The sequence below is a fragment of the Acanthochromis polyacanthus genome, chromosome 13 (genome assembly GCF_021347895.1).
Source record: "Acanthochromis polyacanthus isolate Apoly-LR-REF ecotype Palm Island chromosome 13, KAUST_Apoly_ChrSc, whole genome shotgun sequence".
NCBI lineage: Eukaryota > Metazoa > Chordata > Actinopteri > Pomacentridae > Acanthochromis > Acanthochromis polyacanthus.
Genome location: NC_067125.1, coordinates 4,798,111 through 4,816,823, shown reverse-complemented (window position 1 = coordinate 4,816,823; position 18,713 = coordinate 4,798,111). Strand labels below are relative to the sequence as shown.

At 39.2% G+C, this 18,713-nt stretch overlaps 1 protein-coding gene across 3 annotated transcripts in view; it reads right to left on the bottom strand.

Annotated features, from left to right (window-relative positions):
• The window catches only part of gdpd4a (glycerophosphodiester phosphodiesterase domain containing 4a), a 46,886-nt gene that overhangs the window by 16,731 nt on the left and 11,442 nt on the right, over window positions 1-18,713 (bottom strand). For all 3 annotated transcript variants that reach the window (XM_051957571.1, XM_051957568.1, XM_051957569.1), the window contains exons 2-8: window positions 9,873-10,089; window positions 7,250-7,355; window positions 6,711-6,814; window positions 5,577-5,670; window positions 4,124-4,183; window positions 3,936-4,034; window positions 3,684-3,777 (exon numbers count right to left, since the gene is read on the bottom strand). In XM_051957571.1, the coding sequence (XP_051813531.1) occupies window positions 3,684-3,777; window positions 3,936-4,034; window positions 4,124-4,183; window positions 5,577-5,670; window positions 6,711-6,814; window positions 7,250-7,355; window positions 9,873-9,934 (619 nt within the window). In that variant the 5' untranslated portion in view covers window positions 9,935-10,089. The remainder of the gene's footprint in view (window positions 1-3,683; window positions 3,778-3,935; window positions 4,035-4,123; window positions 4,184-5,576; window positions 5,671-6,710; window positions 6,815-7,249; window positions 7,356-9,872; window positions 10,090-18,713) is intronic.

Below are 18,713 nucleotides of genomic sequence, written 5' to 3'. Positions count from 1 at the left end.
TATTTAACATCATACTGACATCAGACGCCATGACAAAATATATACACACTAAATGGGTGCTATGATTTCTATTTTAATCATTCCTGTAAAAGTACACAAACAACATATTTTGATCTAAAACACAGACCCTCTCTGTGTACAGGTGGGTTAGTATTTAAAGGATATAAGCCGACTTTGTTGACATCCAGATTGTATTTGTTTCTGTAGTTTTCATAACTGCTAATTAACTCTCCACACAAACATAATTCCATCTGCAGTGCATTTTAAAATGCGCACACAAAGAAATCCCAAAACTAACAAACACATCTTCAAGCACCTAAATATGGTACAATGAAGGATTACAGGTATGTGATCAGCAACACAGTCTGGTGCTGAACAGCTTCCATAAAGGCAACATACAGACAGACTGAATTTAAGTTTGACATTTATGGTAGTATTTTAAAGAAACCTATTGGAATTATTTAGACAACGGTTCAAACAGACAACTGTAAACAGTTAATCAATAATAAATAATCTCAACATATAATTACGCTGATTACTTTCCTCAACCTAAGCCCTGCTGCCTGCACTACTGGTGAAGTTCAAAATACCCAGCATTTATTTTGCAGTGCAACTTATTTTTCCGTTAATCTAATTAAACGCTCTTAGGAGAGAATTTTAACCATTTTCTTTCAGCTGCAACCCTGTTGGTGTTAAACTGTCTTGGGAGAAAGTAAAAAACAAGTACAAAAACACAGAGAACGTAGGTTTGCTGAAAATCTTCTAAGGTCAGAATGTACATGGCTTTGTTGCTTTAATCAGTTCCCGTTTCAGGATTAGAGGCCTATCGCTATGCAAAGGTCTATAGGGCAGTGAAACAGCTTTCAAATTGCTTGTAATTCTGTACATCCCTAGAGAGCCTCCCACTATCCAGGCTCTGGGCCCCACCAGACCCTCTAGCAGCTGTGATATCTTTTAATAAGAGAGCTGATTGGCTGGTAGTCACTGAGCGTGTCCAGAATGAGTAATCATGGTGATGCATCCCAGTAAGAAATGAGCCGTCACTGCTACACCTGAAGCTACCTCTCCAAGTGTAAATCCTGTTTCAGAATACAGCTCTCTGCTCTGTCGGAAATGTCAACGGATGCTCTTAGTCCGACTCCATAACGCTACCTCTCACTGAGAGCAGCATGACTCGGTACAAACACACTTGCAGCGATCTGGCTCCTGATTGGACCACAAAACTGCCCAAAACCAGTCAGCTGACAGTTTCAAGCTATTGCATGTGACTAACACGTGTATTCTCCAGTAGGTAAAAAAAAACAACAACCCTTAACAACTTAGTCAGATTGATCTCCATAATCAATAACACAGTGGGGTTGTAGCCACAATATTAGTATCAGTTAGGATAAATTCTGCAATTTATAATTAACACAGTGTCTAGCTATATTAGTACTTTTTTAAATGTGTAATATGTAAATTACTGACACCTTAAATAACACTTCAGGGTCATACGTGCAGCCTTTAGTCTTGTTTTGAAGCACAAATCCTAATCTTTGGCTCAAATGTGCTGTATATATAAAACGTTGTGACTTGACTCAACCTTTTAAATCTCACTTATGTTGCATGTCTGTGATTTTATTTATTAGTTGATGTCATTATTTGTCCTATTATAAAATGCTTTGTAACCTTGTTTTCGAAAGATGAAAGATCAAAGTGTATTTACTCGAGCACCATGACACCAGTTACCTCTCTGTCACTGAGTGTGTTTTTCTGTGCATTTACTTCTATTTTCTGGTCGGTGGAAATTAGTCGTTACATGTGAACCGTCTCATCTTTGTGGGTGCCGATAACCTTAAAGGTCTGTACCCACCAGAACATAGCACTGCTCCTCTCCAGACTTGTTGTTTTTTTATCTCAACACAGTAAAACAGGAGAAAGCAACATTCCGCTCTGTGCTTTGGCAAATCTCTCTCCCCCTTATTTCCTGCCAACAGAGACCCGAGACATGACTCAGCATCGCTCTACCTGCTGAATCACCATGGCAACCAGGGACAGTACCCATGGAGACAAAGACAGAAGAGAGATGCAGAGACACAGAGGTGAAAGCCTTTCAGAAAGAGGAAAAGGCAGACAGAGACAAAGTGACCCAAAGTCAAGTAAAGGAGTCGGACAGCAGCAGGAGGGGTGGAGCTGGCAGGTGAGGAGGTCAGAGCGGTCAGGAGACTTAAAAAAAACTGAGTAAATGAAAGAAGACAGAAAGCAAGAAACAACAAAAAACGAGGCAGAAAAAAAGCCCTTTCAGCCACGTACTCGTTTCCATTAATGTGACAGCCGTGTCAGCTTTGTGTCTGAATAAGCAGCATGCTCATGTTTCTGTAAATGTCGTGACAGTAATCTTATTAAATCGGATTTAGTATAATTTCCATATTGCTTTGGACGTGGCACAAGTCTAAACTCTTGTTTTCTATTATATTCTGAACTTTTGGCTAATTCTCCATGCTGCCTTTGTATTGCTGTGACGTTATTTACTGCTGATTGTTAGTGGAGGCACTTGTAAATGAGTTCATTAATAAATAACTCCCTATTTTTAATAACTTTACACCTGGTGCTGCAGATATGTCAAGCATGGGTTGTATGGATTAGGTCCTTGGTGCTGTTTGAGATCTTTCTCCTAATAATCAAGGTGATTATTTTCCAGATAGACCATCTAGATTGAGTATATTCTGTCTGGCTTCTAAGAACTTTTTTGTACCCATTTAGACACTGTGCATATTAACATGTATTCTGCGGTGCACCTATCAATGTGAGCTGACCTGTAAGGTGACTTCTAAAAGATCATTTATCTTTGAAGCATCACCATGAGTTGGTAATTTAATAAACGCTCTTCCGAGTACAAACACCAGTATGTGGGCTGTGTTTTTCTATATGAGGAGCAATAATATACTAAAGTGAGCGATGACTGGATGACAAAGTGGTGTCACCTTAGCAGAATCATAAAGTCAGCAGCTTTATGTATCCCATGTTGGAAAAGGCTAAAGAGCCAAACAGTGTGAAAATGAGACACTGACTTTCTGTTGAGAGGAAAAGAAGGAGATCTACAGCTGTATAATCCATGCTAGACAGATTCAGATTTCAGATCAGCTTTCTTCTCTTTGCAGCTCAGTTCTACCATGTCTAGCCAACAGGTTATTTCAGAGGTTCTTAGAAGCTCTTTCTTTCCTCCAGTTACCGATGGTACAGCAATGATAGGCTGCTTGTCATTAAAAGTCTAATCTCCTCTCTGTCTTTCTCTAGAATATTCCCAAATGTTTTTTTTAACTTGCAAAAGATCCTAAAGGACCTGGCTAAGATGTTTAGAGGTCTGGACTGAGGCAAAGAGTGAATTTAACTGATTACTTTAAAATATTAAGCTGAGGCAAAAACTCTAAATAGATTTCAGATCATACTTGCACATGGAAAATTGAATAGGAATAGTATATATTCATGATACAAGCTTCTTTTCTTTGGCAGGTTTTCTTTCCAGGAAGAGCTAATAAAGTATTTACCAACTTTTTCCCCTGTGAACAGTAAATGCAGATTTTATAGTTTGTAAGGTTCTGTAGAACCGCTGCAGCTGCTGCTCTTCACTCTGCCAAAACATCTCTTTACTCTCAACGTTAGCTTCAAAGCTGAATAAGATAGACAGCAATCAGCTTGCTTACCTTTCTTGTTCATGCGGAAGAAGTGCAACGCTATTGGCCAGGAAAGAATCGCCATTAATGAGACTGCACCCACATGGAGGTAAGGTGCTGTCACCTAAAGAGGCAAAGACAAAAGCAGAGAGAAAGACGAGGAGAGTCACCCACAACGTAAACAGATTAGAAATAGTCAGGGCAGCATTTAATACAATGTTCTGTGAATTCTTTAATATAAAGTCATGCTGCTCTCTCCTGTGACTGTCAGGTTTGGCTCACCTGCAGAGACAGGAGGAGAGTCTTCCATTCTTTGCTCCAGAGGTCAGATAAGATGGCGGTAGCTGTGACGGAGAAGGCCAGCGTCACCACGATGCCAGTCTGACAAACACACAGGAAGATGAACAATTAGAACTAGAACAAGAGGAAGGATAAAAACATCTTTTAAATCTGTGTGTGTTTGTGTTTACCTTGTGGCTCCAGTGAAGGTACAGCCTCTGACCCTCAGACAGCAGACACACTGCCAGCACCTGAACAAACGTTACATATTCATTAGAAAATGCAAATAAAGATGATTAACACTATTCTATAAGATTCTGACATCAAAAACCTCAATGGTTTCCATTACCTATAGTATTTTTTTTAACTATACATCATTAAATGACACTTTATTTTGTAATTACTCCTTATATCTTCATGCCTCAGACATTTAACAGTATTATAAGCCTTGTTATAGACCTCCTCTCTAAGCAGAAAGTAAACTCCACAGATGCAGAAGCATCCTTCACTTAATCTGTGCCCATTTCTTGCATTACATAATGAGTCTTACATAACATTTGTCACCTTAAGCAAGCAGACTAGTTCCTAAATGTCGCAGAAAGTGCTGGCAGAGCCAAAGGGCTAATGCACACTTGTGTTTAATGAAACGTATTGTTTGAAGCACGCAAGATGAGGGAGAAAAAGTAAGGTACACTGACACTCCAAATAAACACTCAAGTCAGGCCGGTTGACAACTTTCTACTGCTAATTATCTGCAGTCGGAAGAAGAACAGTAAAGTCAAGCATGATGTGAACTACAGAAGAGGAACTCGACTCCTTCTAATAAGACATGAGCTCCCCTGAAGACGCTTTAGGGGGTCAAATAAACACTGACAATGTGGTATTTTTGCCACGCACTACTACTTCTGCACTCATCCATCATCATCATGGCTCATATGTAAATTTGGGCTATTATTTATGCATGATTCATCCATGAGGGTGATTCAGCACTGCCTCACCTTAACAAAGACAGTACTACCAGCATCCTGCTATTGTTATTTCCATCACAAACAAGGTGTGGCAGATCAATACTGTCACTCGCTTCATTTCAAAGATCAGAAAAAAATAACATGTCTTGATGCTTGTTGGCATCAAGACATATTAATTAACCCCATCCCTAACCCTGCCATCAAGTCTCAGTACTTGTAGTCTGTGTAATGATAATATTTTAATCTGATCTGATCTAAAACAAAACAGAGGAACAAACCAAACTCTGTGTGGTTCTGAAAGCAAGAGCCAGCAGCTAATTCACACCATTTTTTAATTTATTTCTTAGATATTTTGGGGGCGTTTTTAGCCTTTACTGTAGTAGACAGTGGAGAGGAGACAGGAAATGTGGGGAGAAGAGTCAGGAACCGCTGCATCGGGGACTATATCCACTGTTTATGTGTTAATATTCTTATTAATAGAAACAATGAGCAATAAAAGGATGAATCAAGCAGTTTACAAAAGTTGTAAGTGATGTCTCTGTCCACAAAACAGTTCAAAAAGGGAGTTCCACTGAAAGCCATGCTATAATTCACACAAATGTTTGTCATCAACACAAAAGATTTCTCAACTTCTGTTTTTTTTGGCTGCTGTTTTGTTGATTGGGTGATATCTTACCAATAGCAGGGCGATGTACGTGAAGAGAGCAGCAGCAACGACCAGCAGGACCAGAGACCAAGGAAACCAGAAGCCAAGGGTCCCAAAATTAAACCTGAAGAGGAATAAGAAGCACTGTGACATAAACGGGGCAAAATCCACATTAAAATCGAGACATCAGCAGCATTTAAAGCACTACTGAAGCATCTGAAGTGTCTGACTGTCTCCATCAGAACCAGCTGTCTGTCTGTCAGCAGCAGCAACTTCTGAATGACTGAAAGGAGAGCAACGGGCCATGCTGTCTTTACCAGACTGACCGATATCAGAAAGTATGGAATAAAAGTGTTTTCAAGGGCAGCAACAAAGCCAAACGTGTTCTTATCATCAATTCACTGACTTTATTTCCCTTTCCATCAGAGGAGGCAACAGGACTCTCATCTCATTTCATTTCAGCGTCCTCATCTCCTCTGTCCTCCTTCCCGTGACCCAGAATATCAAAACACCATCACAAAGGACGTCTCAGTTCCTATAATGCATCTTGATTAGAGAGGATTTACCAGGCAGCTGGAAGAATTATTAGCGATGATGCACAGTTGTAGCCTGGATGCATCCTCTGTGAAGTGTTTTTTGCAGCTCAGACACAGCTATGTGTCCGCTACACAAAGCTGGAACATATAAACCACGCTGGGATTGGGAGCAGCACCGACGAATGTGTGCATATTACACATCACTCAATCAGAATATACGTCACTCCTCATTTGTATAGCAGTATTTGGTGTACCACGACTCTTTCATATTTCACTACGCAGGTGTGAAATAAAAGAATAAAACATGTATGCATTCTGCAGTGCTGTAAATTCAATTAGAAATAAATAGAAGCTATCATAAACACTGTTCTGGTCATCTGATAGACCATAAAAGACAATGGTGCATTGTAACAAAACAACAGACAGGTGATGCAGCTGCACCACACGCCATATTTAATTACTTTAAACCGGTAGCTCCGAGGCAATTCCATGAGTCGAACAAATGACCAGCATCAAAAACAACTCATTACTTTGTCTTATATCTTGTTTGTCCACCCCATAATGAGGAGAAACACACATGACAAACTGAAACAAACTCATAAGTCAGTGCGTGCTCTGTGAGGCCCACCAGTCAAAGTCATTGTAGTCATTCTGGGCTTCACTCCAGAAATAAAGGAAAAGGAAACTCAGGAAGAAGGTGAGGATCAGGAGGCCAAAACTGCCACATTCCACCTGAAAAACACATACAGAAGTCATGTTACCCAAAGGAAGCAAGCTCACTAATTTATATGGAAACTTGCACTGAGATTACTTCTAATTTGAAAGATAAAGCGCATTTTTTCAGTGTTTACATTTAGAGAATCTTTTGTGCCCAAAGGTTACAGGGTTAAAGTGACGGATATGATTTACGGTCATCAATAGAGCAGAAACTCCCCGAGGTAATCATGTTACTGAGTGCATAAGGAAGCAGTATAGTATATTTTGATACAAGCTGACACAGTACATATACATGCAGATACTTTTTCATAGAAACCGTAGTCACTGACTGCAGGAGTCAGCACTCCGGACTGAGGAAAACCGGCTGGGGAATCGATATTCTGTGCATGATCAGCAAAGTAACCAAACACAAGGCGCTGCTCATAGCTGGTGCTGTGTCGGTGTGTTTACCTTGCTGCAGCAGCACTCTCCAGGCTGAGCCCGGGCTCTTTGGTATCGTCTCCATTGGCAACCGTAGAGGCCGGCCAGGCAGGAGACAAACGGCTGGTGTTCATACCTGGTACAGTCAGTTAGAGAAGAAATAATGAGGCAGTTATCTGGATACAGCATTCACATGTTTAGGGTTCAAAAGACCCTGCAGTGAGGCAATGAAGACTGGACATCTGAGAGACTTTAAAAGAGAAAGTATTCTGGAGAATAAGTTGTATGGGATTATTGTAGAGGAACCTGTTTTATTAGAGCACAGTGTGGAGTTAATGCCCTTTGGAGTCTGATAACAGGTTTTATCTTGAATCTGACTCCATGCTGATAAAATACACAGATTGACTAAGCCCTACAGCTAACACATTTCATGTCAAGCCTTTTATCTCTTGTGCTGGATAATGATCTGAACATCAACGGAAATCTACAAAAACAACTTCAGAACTCAGACTTTAACCTTCATAAAGACATCCTAAAACATGGCTGAACTGAAGCTGTCGCCAAAACTACGGATCTCAACTCAAATCATTTTAAACTTTACAGAAAAATTGTATAGATATGAATAGATTTGACAAGAGATGAAAAAGCATTCACGTGTATTAATCAGCTTTGTTGCTGGATTCAGAGCCACAGAACCCCGACATTAAACTGTTTTATAACCACACAGTACTCGTACCAACAGGTCACAGAAATAGCCCAGTTTAGATGATGCATTCAGGCTATCTTGGTGCAAAAAGAAGCTGTGTGACTCATCCATCTGTTCAGATAGAGTGTAGGTCGTCGCACCCCAGAACATACAGTTCTCCACAAAAACAGTTCACAGTGCAGTTTGTACATCATCCAGGACATTGTGTGGAAATGCAGAACAGCGCTGAGTGTTTTGGTTTGTCTGAAATGTAATTTTCTGATGTTGTAAAACAGATATTATGCTGCGCTACAATATATCAAGACATTGCCAGAGGATCTCAAAACCTTACCAACTCAAATATAAATCAGCTAGAAGGGTGTGCAAAATGTTATTTCATTTTGTGACAGATGGCATTAGTGCAGATGATCATCCATTTTAAATGACAGTTACTAACAGCAATGCTACCTACAAAACTGTGTGAACGTATACAAAAACTGATAACCACACAACTCCAGAACCTCTGCAAAAGTTTGAACAGCAACCAAAAACACAAGCAAAGTCACTCATTGTGACAGTGGGTGAAATGGATTTGAATGGTAACAGACATAATTTAGACTGTATGTTAGAAGATTTTTCTTCTTTACATTAAGTGTGTGTCTTGTTGTGGAAAAACACCCTGACTGGTACTACCTAAAATAAGAAAATTAACACGCTGTTGGATTGATGGTAAATTTAATATTGTATACAATATGGAGAATGAATTGGGGAAGAGACCTCACTCTCCTGAAGAAGAATAAAAGCTTATTTTATCATTGTGTCGTCCTGCGGGTCAAATTGACTCACTTTAAAGTTTGAAAATGTAGAAAAAAAACATTTTCCACAGTGAAACTTCTGATGTCCACATTTTCAGCATATGTTTCAAAACTCTGAACATTTTTTGGTGGAAAAAAGAAATGTTAAAAATGTTTCTTAACCAAAATCCAGCGAAATTCACTGGATTTTGGTTGATTTTTTAGTGAATGTTCTTAAAATAAAATAAAAATATTAGACGTTTTACTGACATATATGGAATCACTTCAGATATTTTTAGATTTTTTTTTGGAAGGTTTTTACTCATTTTTTAGAAATATTTACAAGAATTTTCTTGCCACATTTGGGGATTTTTTAAAATAAAACTTTGAAGGGAATTTTTTAAGGAATTATTGTAATTTTCTTCATGAATGTTGTGCAAATTTAAGTCCTCCAATTCATACGACCGCATCGGTCGTTTTCACCGTGCACCGGAATACGACCTATGCGGTCGTATGAACGTTTGCGCCCCTACGGGGAAAACGAACGCATTACGGGATTTAATTCGCAAAACGGCTTTTCCGTCGCAAAACGGCTTTTTTCTCACTTTCCCAACACGTTTTTAGGGTTATGGTTAAGGTTAGGGTTAGGGACAGGGACAGGGATAGTGTTAGATAAAAGTTTGTTCATGATGACGTTTCACCTGCGACTCCAGAGTGTCGATATTTACTCAACCGCTAGAGGTCGCATAGTCAAAACGTAACACTGGGTCGTAATACTGGCATGTACAGACGACCTATGTGGTCGTTTTTTGTTTGAGGACAGGCTCCTAACAATCCAGAACAGCTTGCTAGAGATGACACTAGACCAAACCACCTCCTAGAAGAACCTGTGGCCTCAGTTACATTTAATAAACTGATCAAGGAGCCTCTTCAGACTAGAACTCTGCATGTGAGAAGAACTGAGATCTCTAGTTTTGTTGTGTAACAATCCATCTCACAGTACTACAAGCAGAAGTCAACCTGTAACTCTGAACATGATTCAGTATAAAAGCAACTGAACAGAAGATTAACATAGGATTGGAATACAAAATGATAACCCGAGAGTTTGTAATTGTCTTCACCATCACAGTACCGTCACTTTCTGGTAGTGATGTTGGTGTGCGTTGTTGTGTACCTTTGCAGCAGCTGCCGCCGCACCACCTTTAGTTTCCCCAGCTTCAGTCTGGTCACGGGCATAGACTCACCCACAGCCCGGCATCACAGAATCAGAGAGACGGAGAGAGAGAGAGAGGAGGGGAGAGAGGAAAGAGAGGGAGGAAGAATAAGTGACAGGAGAGAGAGAGAATGAAGGAGAAAAAAGTAGAACTCTTGTTGACCAAAGTTATCTTCACCTAGAGGGAGAGAAGAAAGTTTGAATCAATTTAAAGTGTATTTATAGATAAAGTAGACTCAGCAGGTCTGTGTGTGTGTGTGTGTGTGTGTGTGTGTGTGTGTGTGTGTGTGTGTGTGTGTGTGTGTGTGTGTGTGTGTGTGTGTGTGTGTGTGTGTGTGTGTGTGTCCTGGTTTTACTCCTGTGTCCTGCTTAAAGTAACCCAGAAGACATAGATGCTTTCACACAAACACACACTGCCCTATATTTGATATTTTGACACTTGATGCTCAACATGTGTGATTCTCCACTCTGTGAGTCTGCTCAGGTGATTTATGACACACATAGAACTACCTGTCCCATACGGTCTCTGTTTATACTCGTATATCACTCCATATCCAAAGCTACCTGACTCCAGGAACGCTATAATTAGACCAGTCAGTAAGGCAACTTAACCGACCTAAAAGCAAGCCAGCCAACAAACCAGCCGGTTATTCTGCCAGCAGCAAAGTCCTGAACTCCACATCAGAGCTGAACATGTTTCTGACTGACTGATTGACCAATAGCACATGAGCAACAATCATGATCGTCTATTAATTAGTAAGAATAATACCTGGAGAAAAGAAGCAGCTGTGAGTTGTTTTACACGGTTATTTTAAGTTTAGGAAGAAAATGACTAATCAGCTTTTCCAGAAAATATTCACAGATTGATAATGAAAGCTGTCATTAGTTGCACAGAAACTTCTACAGTTTTCTGTCATCAAATCCAATTTGATAGTTTAGTTTTGATGACGCTATTTTCAAAATGTGTTTGTACTTTGCACAGCTTTTGTTGTAATTTAAACACTTTCAAATGATTCGTACACATTTACCTTCTAGGCTAAACCAGAAATGACAACTAGTGTGAGTAAATTCTGCTATTTTCAGGCCCAAATAGGCTATTAAGTGCATGTCTGTCATTTCTCCAAAAAGTATTCAGGTTGTTTTCTTCAAGCTGTCTCTAACACCTCAACAACCCTCCCAGATTGCCTTAATAATAATAGTTATGCAACGGCTCTACATGTACTGCTCCACTGAACTAAATACCAAAGAAAACAACAATCAGCTGGCAAACTGGTGAAACAGACCGATTAATCAATCAGCCGATACGTCAGCCAATTAGTCAGATAGCTCAGGGGAACAGCCCACCTCGGCTTCTACGTCACATCAAGTCCCAAGTACCTACAGCCTGACATGTTATCAACACAATAACAAGTTCATTAGACTTTCATGTTGGCAAAAATTGTCGCCCAAAAAAAAATAAATTTAAATCGCAGAATCCATAGAACTTCTCAATCTTCACATTTGAGATATTGGAACAAGAGTATTTTTGTCATTTTGCTTTATGAACAGCTTTAAAATTGCTGCCGATTATATATTTTTTAATTTAAATAAAATTTTTTCAGTTGTAAAATAAAAACTTCACTTTATCCTAAACAACATAACGGACCCATCAAACCTCTGACCTTCGATCCTGATGCGTTACAGACCCAAATAGGCGGCCTCAATCTCCCAGACAGCAGCTTTTAACAGCGTCCCTGAGTTAAGAACACAGAGGTCAGCCTCTTAGCTTAGCACCCACTCTCCATTACAAACGCCCTATTGACCAGAGGGTGAAATGGTTTAGCTCAGGATGTATAGTTTCAACACCGAGCAGCAGATTAGTGATGCTAGAATTGTTTTCCACTCCTGTTATTACTCCACCCAACATGAGCACTGGGTGTATTCAACGTCAGGGAACAGACGGTCCGTACACTGCTAATGTACAACGTTAATCCTAAACACGGTGACCATGTGTCTCCAGTACATGGGGGCTGAACAACGGTTTCTAGGTGATTAAAAACACAACGTCATGCAGCTAAAAAGAGTTTATGATATGAACCTTTATACCGCTAAATGACAGATTAATGTTGTTTCTGGGCACACACACACACCAGCAGCTTTTGGGTCACCTTACAGAAAGAGGGATTAAAAAAACATTTAATAATTACTTGAAATCCTAACACTATCACATGCTTTGCCATTCTCAGTGTTAGACCAGAGGCACTGCAGAGATGGTAGGAAAGCTGAGCATAATGTCTTATCCGAAGACTAACAAATCATTTTTGGCACATGTGGATCTACAAAATGTTTTTACAAGGCTAGGGATAATTAATTGCTGACATTCAGAGCTCCCATGTGGTTTGAGCACATTACTGGAATTGACTTTTCATGTTTCCTCTTCGTCTAACTCACTTATAACAATTACTATTACTTAATTTCTCTTTCCATCTCACGCATTATTTGTAATTTCCCTTTGAATTAATTGTAATCATAACTGTAACTGCCTTTTCTCTCATTAAGTAGCTGGTTTGCATAAAGACTTCTGGGACAATCACAGCAGTTTGTTTTTTGTTGTCTGAATGGATTTGTTTCTGGAACAGGTAAGACAACCACATATAACTCTAAAAACAGTGAGGACATGCAGTGTGAAACATTCAGCTGAATTGCATTCATTTTAACGTGGCTCATTTGTTTAAAAGAAGTTGGAAATTCATGACGTGCGATAAATTTTCAGCCATTAACAATGTGAAATCAGCACATCAAAATCATCCAACACACATTCTTATGTAAACACACAACCTGAGCATTAGGTTTAGAAAACTTAAATAGTAGGTTATAGGAGCACAAATCTATGTAGTTGTAATCCGCTCTAAATAATTACATTACATGATACTACGGCATATAATCAACTCCTGTTTAACTAACTGTATTTAAATGGATTCTATATCAATTTTCAGTTCATCCTTGTTCACTTTGTTTCCATTTTTCTCTGTGACTGAAGTCGGCCACCAGACGACCGAGCTGATCCAACCGGCCGAGTTATCGCACGGCTGCCATGGCAACGGTGACATCAGATCTGTTATTATTACTGCTGTGGAAAGGGTGAGGGGAGGTGGGGCAAACAAGAAAGAACCGGAGACCGAAGAAATGACGGGGTGAAAGCGCCAGCGAGAAATTACGATCAGGCGTCATCAGAGCCGTGATGCACGAGACACAAACACACACGGATTCTGCACACGGCTCAACGTGCACTCAGGGAAACGTGCGCCTTAAAGTCCTCATACAGTTCCATAAAGTAATAGGAGATTTAAGATCCTAAGAGAAATAAATTCACAAAAAAGAAAATGACATCAAGTGAGTGAAATCAGCACCCTCATGCTGACATCCAAGTAAAAAGTGAAACAGCAGATATCTGTTGTGATGGAAATTTCTAGTGAAAAATACAATGAAATGGATTTAACAAAATGGAAGGAATGACCGGAGGACAAGGAAGCTGGAGAGAAATAAAACTGATCAAGAGACGAATGAAAAAGGTGCTGAAAAGTGATATAAGGTGCAAAAGGAGGTAAAAGACACAAAAATAAAAGACAAGTATGAGTTCAAGATAAAGTGACTGAGTTCATAATATTCAGTCACAAAAAAAGTCCTTCCACTGGCCAATACAATGCCACCACTCTTTCATTCAAATGCTACATCTATATTCATTTGCTTTTTTTTTTTTTTTTGCATGTTTCACAAAAAGAAAAAAGCTTTAACTTTTTGGAGAGGTAGAAAAGTTGACGTACTGATAAAAGCAAACTGCAACAAAGTGAAAGGGACACAGAGAGCGTACTAGGTATGTGAGTTCAAGTAACAAACATATACAGCAAAAAATTCTGTTTGATGTGTCTTTTTTTACCATTTCAGGTTTGTCTGGAGCTTTTCAGTTAGATTAATTGGCACCCGTTTGGCGATAATTAGCGTAAGATCATCAGAATCGTGTGGACAAACCAATCCACTAATACTAAAGCAACAGTAAGTTCACAGGAACAGAAATTAATAAGCATTTTATTCAATCTTCACTCCATTTAAATGGAAACTTTGCTGAAGTTAATAGACTGGTTAACGACAACTGTTTAGTTTCTCTTTCTTGTCACCTTTGTGTCTCTACATGTTTTTGTGTTTTAACTGTGCTTCACTCTGCTAAATATACAAAAGAAGCTATAGTAAGTAACAGAGACTTACATACTAGTAAAAGTGGTAATAGTGGTCAAACATTACATATAGTCCTTTTAAAGCATTGTCGTTTGTGCTCATTTATGATTTACTGATAGCTATTATTTTATTTTAAAGTCTTCACATCTTCTTTCAGCTTCTTCTGATAGTCGACCCATCATGCCACACTGAAAGTGACCTCAGAGAAAGTTGTTTGGCAGTTCAGGGTTGTGACAGGTGTGTTTTGTCAGTGAGCAGATGAAGGTGTCAGTGTGCATACAAAGAATATTTACTTTCCTCACAGGTCAGCACAGGCTGGTACTGCGAGCACAGCAGGGACACTTTACCAGCATTTAACAATGTTTACTTCATAATGTTCACAAATACGGGCAGAAATTTTAGATGTGCTTTGAGGTAAAGTTATCAGAGAGTTACATGTTTCTGCTTTGCCTCCATTGTGTTCTTTATTGTAGCTACTATAAACGCCTCCCTTCACACTGCAGTCTTTCTATGGGCTTATACAGCACAACCATTGTGTGTTTTAGGACCAAACTCTAGTGTTTCTCCAATCGTTGACCTGCCAGACATTCCTGCCACCTGATGAAAATGTTTCTTATCTCCTGTCAGTACCAGTGTAGCTTTTTAACTTCTGAATAAACTATGGGTCTGAGCTTAAAGTGGGTCAGACGTATGACAGGTGGTGACGTGAAAGGACCAGTGGCACACTTAAAGGATTCTCTGAGCTCCTGAGATAAAAGTAAAGTGCATTTCACAAATTTAGGCTGAGAAAGCTGCTGACCATGAAGTGAGGGCACAGACAAAGATAGCACAGAGGAAGGTAGGAAAGGAGAAACAGAGGAGAAGACCACCAGTAGGAAGGAGGAGGACTGCTGGTGACTTAACCCTCGTGTCATCCTGTTGGTCAAAATCGACCCGTTTGAAAATGTGGAAAAAATACAGATTTTCATAGTGAAACTTCAGATGTCCACATTTTCAACATTTTTGGGAAATCTTTGAACATTTTTGGTGGAAAAAAGAAAAGTTTAAAATATTTCTTAAGAACATTTACAAAAAAAAATCCAGTGAATTTCGCTGAATTTTGGTTGATTTTTTTTGTGAATGTTCTTAAAGAAAATATGAAAAGTTTTATTGATATATATGTAATCACTTTAGATATTTTTAGGATTTTTTGGGGAAAATTTTTACTCACTTTTTGAAAATATTTATAAGAATTTTCTTGCCAAATTTGGGGGATTTTTTTAATAAAACTTTTAAGGAAATATTGGAATTTCCTTCCTGAACGTTTTGCAAATTTTCAGAAATTTGAGAAATTTTTTTGTTGAATTTTTGGATTTTTTTCAGACAAGGAAACAATATTTTTTGCTGCCTGTAAATGAAGACAACAGGAGGGTTAAACTTGTTAAGATGCCACAGAGGGTTCTGAATATTTCTGTCAACTTTTGCATCCATGCATTCATTTTCAGTCCATTTATTTTCCCTCCATCACTGTGTCTCTCGACATACCTTTTCATCCATCCTCTGTCTCCTTTCACCTGTCCATCTGTCACTGGTCCCCTTCCTGTCTCTGGACACCGGCCAGTACTTCAGCACCTTCACATCAAACTGCCTGACTGAGACACCACTCGATTCAGAGAGAGCCAAAGTCAACTAAGGTCACCTGCCCACACACCTTTCTATTTATATACGTGCATATTTATAGAGAACAGCGTGCATTAAATCAACAGTGACATGAAAATGTTCTACAGTCAGCTAAAACAGTTCATTTACTCCGGAGGTCAAACATAAGCCTGCAAACCTGTCAGCTATTCTGAGAGGACCAACTTATTGATTACCTACTTACAGGCATTAACAAAATGCCACTCAGTGTTCAGAGACTCAACAGTTTGTTACCTTCCACAGTGATTTTGGGCTGCAACCTAATCCTAAATGCATTATTCCTGTCACAGAAAATGACTTTCTGATTGTGTCGCCGTTGTTTAATGATGTAATGAGGCAGCAGTGCAGCGTTCACAATGCAGACAGGAAAAAACAATCATTTACTTGTTGGAATTTGTGGTTGTGCTAGAGTAAACTGGCAGACACTAGGGCTGCTCTGCATGGTAAAAAAAAATCATAATCATGATTATTTTAATCAATACAATTATTCATGGACCTTTGTTTGGTCTCTTTCCATAGGTAGCAGCTGAGGAGCAGAAAGAGCTACCAGGGGACACCTTTAGAAATATTTCTTAACCCTCCTGTTGTCCTCATTTACAGCCATCCAAAAATATTGTTTCCTTGTTGTCTGAAAAAAATCCACAAATTCAGCAAAATAATTCTCCAAATTTCTGAAAATTTCCAAAACCTTCAGGAAGAAAATTTCCAATAAATCCTTAAAATTTTCCCTTAAAAGTTTTATTTTAAAAAAAAAAATGCCCCAAATTTGGCAAGAAAATTCTTGCAAATATTTTTTTTAAAAAATGAGTAAAAAACTTTTTAAAAATCCTAAAGATATCTAAAGTGATTGCATATATATCAGTAAAACATTCACATTTTTATGTAAATGTTCTTAAAGAAACATTTTTAACATTTCTTTTTTCCCACCAAAAAACGTTAAAAAATTATCCCAAAAATGTTGAAAATGTGGACATCAGAAGTTTCACTGTGAAAATAGATTTTTTCCCACATTTTCAAACTAAAACGGGTCAATTTTGATCCACAGGACAACATGAGGGTTAAACTTTTAAAAATGACTTATCTTGTCAACTGTGGATTTTCTTGTATTTTAAATATATTTCCCACAAATCAAATGCACCTATATAACAAAACAATATTAAAAATGACAACTGTAGAGGAGGCCAGATATATCCAATACGGGAGGTAAATGAGATGGAATAAGAACCAGTAAATAGAATAAATGTGTCAGGAAATTGCATGAAAGCAGCAAAAGGTGACATTGTGCATTCAGGTAGACATGTGTTTGGAGTTTAGGAGTGCGATATAACATCAAAATCAAAATCAAAATATGAGATAGAAGAAGAGAGACCTGATCTGGTCCACACCCCAACAGCTCTCAGCACCAGCCGAAGCTGACTAACCGAGACCAACCCATGTTTTACAGCACTATAATATCAAGCAGGATGCTGACTTTGAGGCGTTAAGTCCCACAGATGGGAGCTCCACACCACTGGGTCCTTATCCAAGCACATACAGCAAGCATCTGAGCCTGCAGTTCCCCTTTTACGGAGCACCAGTAGGGTAAAACTGACCTTTCTCATGATGGTTCATGTTCTCTATTAGTAACGGACAATCTAACAAGAAAAGGGTGCGCTGGATTCACAACACAAGACAAAGTGAGAAATGGAAAGCAGCACAGTGATAGTTTTATCTTGATTATCTCGGTGTGATAATCACGAGAGGCCAAAACCACAACTGAAAATAAAATTCTCCTTTGGGAAACGACTGAAAATGACACTAACACTAGGTACGTCTACAGTTCAGGCGGTGGGGGAAACATAAAGCAGAACCCTGAGTCCCTCGGGCTGTGAGCCAACAGCTGGAACCACTGCAGCACCACCGGAGCAACATGACGCAGGTAAGAGTCGGTGTTTGACACAGCGTCAGACAAGCAGCGCTGCTCTGATCCCACCGACAGAAGGCGAGGTGGGAGCCCTGCCATATGTGGCTCTCTGTGAGGGACTCAGAAACAACAGTGTACACCCTAATGAAGTACTGAAGCTCTTTACGGACGTATGTACACAGGAACACATATGGTTGTGCACCAACAAAAGAAACACAGCTGCTGTCATCGCGGTGAGGTTGTCATCGTGATGCCCTTGACAACATCTCCAGTGCATGTCAGGTTTTATTACATCTGTAACATGGAGGGATTAAAGGATGAGCACTGGAATCACACCATTACTGCCTGTAGTGAGCATATCCTCCCACAAACACACTGGAATCCAGCTGTCAGAAAATATAATCAAGTGTACATCCAAGAAGACCATTTTAACTGTGTGTTTACGTATATTTAATAGATATGGTATCATTACTTAGGAGAGTGAAAATCATACTAATAAACTGTACTGATGATAGAAGCATATAAGTACAAGGCCATATGGCTCATTTACTGGACAGTCAGTATGGAAAGAAGCTTTGATAAAGACATTTCACCTGGTTGGAGCCATTTAAATCACAAGATGGGTCTGAATGCAAACAAAAGCCTGTGAAGATGATCACCCACAATGCAGCTCATTCAAGGAGGTGAGAATGAGGAGATAAGATAACCAAAGCTTGAAGAGTGCTATGACGCATGCTGGGCAGGTAATGACTCTTATTTGAGTTTGTTTCAGTTGATCTTGAGGCCAGCTCCATTTGTTGTAATCTGGAGTGGACTAAAGATCACAGACTCTGCTCCATTTTTGCTTTTCTGAAGATGTGTTATGATTATTTAGAGTATTTCAGCGACTGCGGTAGTCACATTAAAAATTCACCACACACTCTTACAAGCCTGCTGCTGCATCTTATTTAAGCTCCTAATATTGGCAAGTGTTCCAGACTTCATCGTTCCAGTTCCTGCCTCAGTTGTTC